Genomic DNA, 4,360 nt, shown 5'->3' on the forward strand with positions numbered 1-4,360 from the left:
CAAGATTTCCATCCAATTACCTTTAATTAAATCATTTATTAAAACGTTGTAAGATATATATTGTTTTTGATTTAATTTTAATTAAAGCAGCACGCCTCCAGATAAGCAAAACTATTTCAATAAAATCAAGCCTGAGAAAAAAAATGTACTAAGTGTAAGGAAAAGTAAGAAGAATAAAAATTATAGCATTAATTTACATTTTATATGCGATAAATGACCGATTTGTCAGTATTTATAGCGATATTTCTACTGTGTTATTAACGCAGTAAGGGTCATTTTAATATATTTTGCACTTTTTATGGTAATTTACAAGGGTTGTAAGTGCCATTTATAATGTGCAAATTGCATTCCTTTGGTAACTCCACAATATTATTCTGAAATACATTTTCAAATTGTCATGAAAATCAGCATGAATCTGAAGACTGCTGCTTTAATTTGTTTATTGGTTATTCTACGTTAACTCCAGTGTCTACGAATTGAATTTCCGTGAATTTAAATAGAAAACGAAAGTAGTATGCTGACAATATTGCAAAATGCAAATAATGTTGTGTAAAATAATCTTACAGCAGACTTATTCAAATTTCGCTGGATCTCAAACTCGTGTATTGAACTTTTCACGAAAACCATGAAAATGTGTGTCCAAAATTAAGAATAACTTTGCAGTTGTTGGATGTTTGAACGATATACGTAATAATTAGAGCTGGCAACGAATACCAAAATTAATACTCGAGTACTCGGTCATTTTTCCGATCGAATACTCGGTCACTCGGATAATTTCAAATGATCTTCAAAGTTGAATTACACAATATCAGATGTGCTTGTAACATTTATTTGATCTAATATGTGTTTAACCTTGTTATGTATTCAATAAAATACACATATTTTAAAACAATCAAAAAGAAAAAAAAACCTGGTTATATTGTTATGGCGTACCCATAGATTTCGAGGGGAACAAATCTATACAAAGGGTAATCGAAAAATATCATTTTCGTTACATTTAACACTACGAATAGTGCAGTTCATTCCGTTTGTAATTATCTTTATCAATTGATTTTTCTTTTCTGCAAATCATTTCCGGAAAATAATAAGAATAAACACCACAGCTACAATACCACCAACCACTATTATACAGTACTTTAACAAAAGTTTACTGCTCCTTTATCTTTGAAATACCTTGGCGGTTATAAAGGGTGTAGTATATTTGGAATGAAGACGTTTTATGATAAAGCCCGCTCATGTCAATCGCTCTTCAAAATATTAATTGCTTTAAATAACCATATCGATGTGATGTTATCGGCTTATATATATGTAATTACTATACATTACCAATCTGTATTGACAAAACGTCATTTAGTTTAAGCGTCAAAAATGTAGATAAGATTCATTGTAGTGTATATTGATTGTTTTATAAATGTCTACTGCTAGGATTAATTTGTGTATCAAATCAATTTAAATTTGTTGTATTCGTTAAACGGCTGATTGAAGAAGACATAAATTTGTATTAATTTATTTATTCAAGGATTTGATAAGAAAAGATATTTGAAATGAGTTCACACACAGAAAATGAGAAGGAGGAAGAATGACCAAAGTGTCCAGAGCCATTTACCGCACCTGGAAAGTGTACGGATGAAGTACGTTAAGTTTTCGATGATCAACAAGAACTGTATGTGTCACAAAACCTACTAGTGCTGTCTTTGCCAGCGTTTGAGGCCATGTTCAAGAATGATTTCAAAGAAAAGCAGCAATCAGCTGTCTTGTTGAAAGAGAAGAACTACACAGACTTTCATGAATTTTTGATGTGTATTCATCCTGGGACATTAAAGCCAGTTACAGGTAAAAAATCATATTTTATTACTGACACAAATATTTAATGTCATGTTTATCCTTAATTACGTGTACATATGATCATTGTTAAAGTTTATCTATGCCTTTCATCAGCTTAACAAAGTTATTTTGTTTATCAGGAAAGAGGAGGCGGTTTACTTATTCTGTCTCTAGTCAATGAATCGTGAGATCCGAAAGGTTCATGAACTCAAAAGGTTCTCAAAAGGTTTTTGTTTCATTTGAAATTTAAAGAAAGAAACATATATTAAATTGAAAACATAAAAATTACAATACCAAAATTAGTGTCAAGGCCAAGAATATAACCTTTGTCTGATAAAAAATGTTATATCAGACACTAGCATAGTATTTTCCTAATATCAGGTCAATTTGATGGTAACATATGCATATTTTTCAATATGTCTACATAGCATTAACAATGTTCTTTGTTTTCTTTTTTATAGTACGCGTTTTACATAGCAAATATATTAGTACATTAATAGGTAAGCGTTTAGTCTATCGAGTTGTGTAAATGCTTTTGTTTCCATGATTAAAAAGTTATATATAACTAAATATAATTCCTGGATCAATTGTTTCGGTAGGATGTGTTGGGGAACAAGGAACCCTCATTCGTGTGTCTGAAATACTGTATTCCTAAAAAGGATTTCGCACGTTTTAAGTTAGGAATTGCGCAGTTTAACGTTCAATTTGAAGAGTTTTTTTCTTAATTTAAAAAGTCTTTGAATACAGGATTACATATTATTGTTTTCTTCATTCCTACTTTTCTATATACTTGTGCATTTGATTCAGTTTCACATACCGCAGAGTAATTTCCTTATTATTAATATCTAGGCAGCAAAGCAAAAGGGGAAAAAAAGAGAGTAAATGATAAAATTGTTATATGTTTTGATTTGTGTATTGAGCGTAAATGTTTATTTAAAATTACATGGTTAAACAAAATCGGTTAATTTGATGGTAGTTTTCGATCTGTAACAAACAGTATTGCAAAAACAAATAAATTTCAGTAACATCTCAGTCCTGCCTGTCATATTGCATTTCCTTATTTCTTTCCAGAATCCAATGTTCTGCTCATTGTACCTATAGCGGAAGAATATCAAGTTGACTCTATCATTCAAAGTTGTAGATCGTTTATGAAAAAATGGCTTGACAAAGAATATGTATCTGCTAAAAGGAATGGTGATCATTATTTTCATTTCGTAGTGCCAACGCGACACTGTTTAAGTATTCTTACGACGTCTTTGGCACTGAATTACAAATCACTTGTAGACAACGCTGTGGACATGCTCGCCAAACTATCACATAGAATATATTATGGCTCACATGTACCTGATACTCTCGACTTCCGCTATCTTTCACGTACACTAAACCTAAACGGAAAAGAGACCAATGTCCGTGAAACAATTGATGAATGTAAAACAATATTCCAGACCCTTCCTGCTGAGCTTAGATGTACAATATTAAGCAAAAGACTGGCACTTGATAGAGACAATGTCGCCAAGTAGCCGCGTGATAAAAGTGACGCGCAAGAAAAAAACAACTTCACATGACACGATGCTATTTAATAGGTTTTATTTTGATTCAGAGAAGACAGCTTTTACTTGATTAAATTAAATGTCAGTATGATTTCATTTACATGATTTTAGGACAAAATGTTCAAATAGAATCATAACATGTATCTTTATGACTTTACATTATTATCATTATCATTCTGATTATTTTTGTGTTTTGTTAAAAGTGTATTTTTTTTAATTGCAAAATAAATGATTTAAGTGTAATTTGTTTTCAGTCACATGTTTATACTATTTCACACCAGAAATATTTTCATCTGCATGCACTTTTGACCAGTAACATGCAATTCGACTCAATATTTACTGCAGCAATCGGTACGCGTCGGATTTTATAAATATCTTTGCACGGATTGAAAGTATTTCTACCAAGTGGTTTTAGATGTAAAACAAAACAGACAAATTATTTTTGACGATGTATAACGAATGTTTATACAGTTGACTCTCAATAAGTCAAAGTCGCTTTACTCAAAATTCCGCGTTAGTCGAAGAATTTCTAAAGTCCCGCCAATTTCCTTCTTTATCTTTTCATTTAAACTCCGCTTCGGTCAAATTTTGACTTACCGAGACTCCTGATTAGTCGAAAAGAAAAATTTGGTCCGATCAATGACATTTTTTCATCTCAGTTAGTCGAAGTGTGAAAACAGCCAACAGATCAAAAGTCGGCGACATTAAAGTGAGATGTTGTCATTCGTGATTTACACGTTTCATAGTAATTTTAATTGCCGGTCATCATGTATTATTAACACGTCGTAAAAGTGGCTTTAATCGGTTCCAGGACTTAATTGGTTTTAACACTCGGTTGGATAACTAAATTAAGATTTAATTAGATTATTTGTAATTAAGCACTATTATAGAAAGTTGACTCGTGCCAGTCTGACAGGTTTTAGTCAAATAATAGCCCAAGTATTGATGTGTGTTATCAACGTAAATGACATTTGTATTTGACATAC

The 4,360-nt window shown here is 31.4% G+C and overlaps 1 protein-coding gene across 1 annotated transcript; it reads left to right on the forward strand.

Annotated features, from left to right (window-relative positions):
* The first annotated feature begins 1,439 nt into the window (after nt 1–1,439).
* On the forward strand, nt 1,440–3,606 carry LOC132725274 (uncharacterized). The gene is made up of 2 exons (XM_060710371.1): nt 1,440–1,833; nt 2,896–3,606. Exons 1-2 carry the CDS (start codon nt 1,713–1,715, stop codon nt 3,342–3,344), a joined length of 570 nt encoding a protein of 189 aa, XP_060566354.1. The 5' UTR covers nt 1,440–1,712; the 3' UTR covers nt 3,345–3,606.
* Nucleotides 3,607–4,360: the final 754 nt, after the last annotated feature.

This window comes from Ruditapes philippinarum, unplaced genomic scaffold (genome assembly GCF_026571515.1).
Source record: "Ruditapes philippinarum isolate M1 unplaced genomic scaffold, ASM2657151v2 ctg13510_1_1_1_1, whole genome shotgun sequence".
Taxonomy (NCBI): Eukaryota; Metazoa; Mollusca; class Bivalvia; order Venerida; family Veneridae; genus Ruditapes; species Ruditapes philippinarum.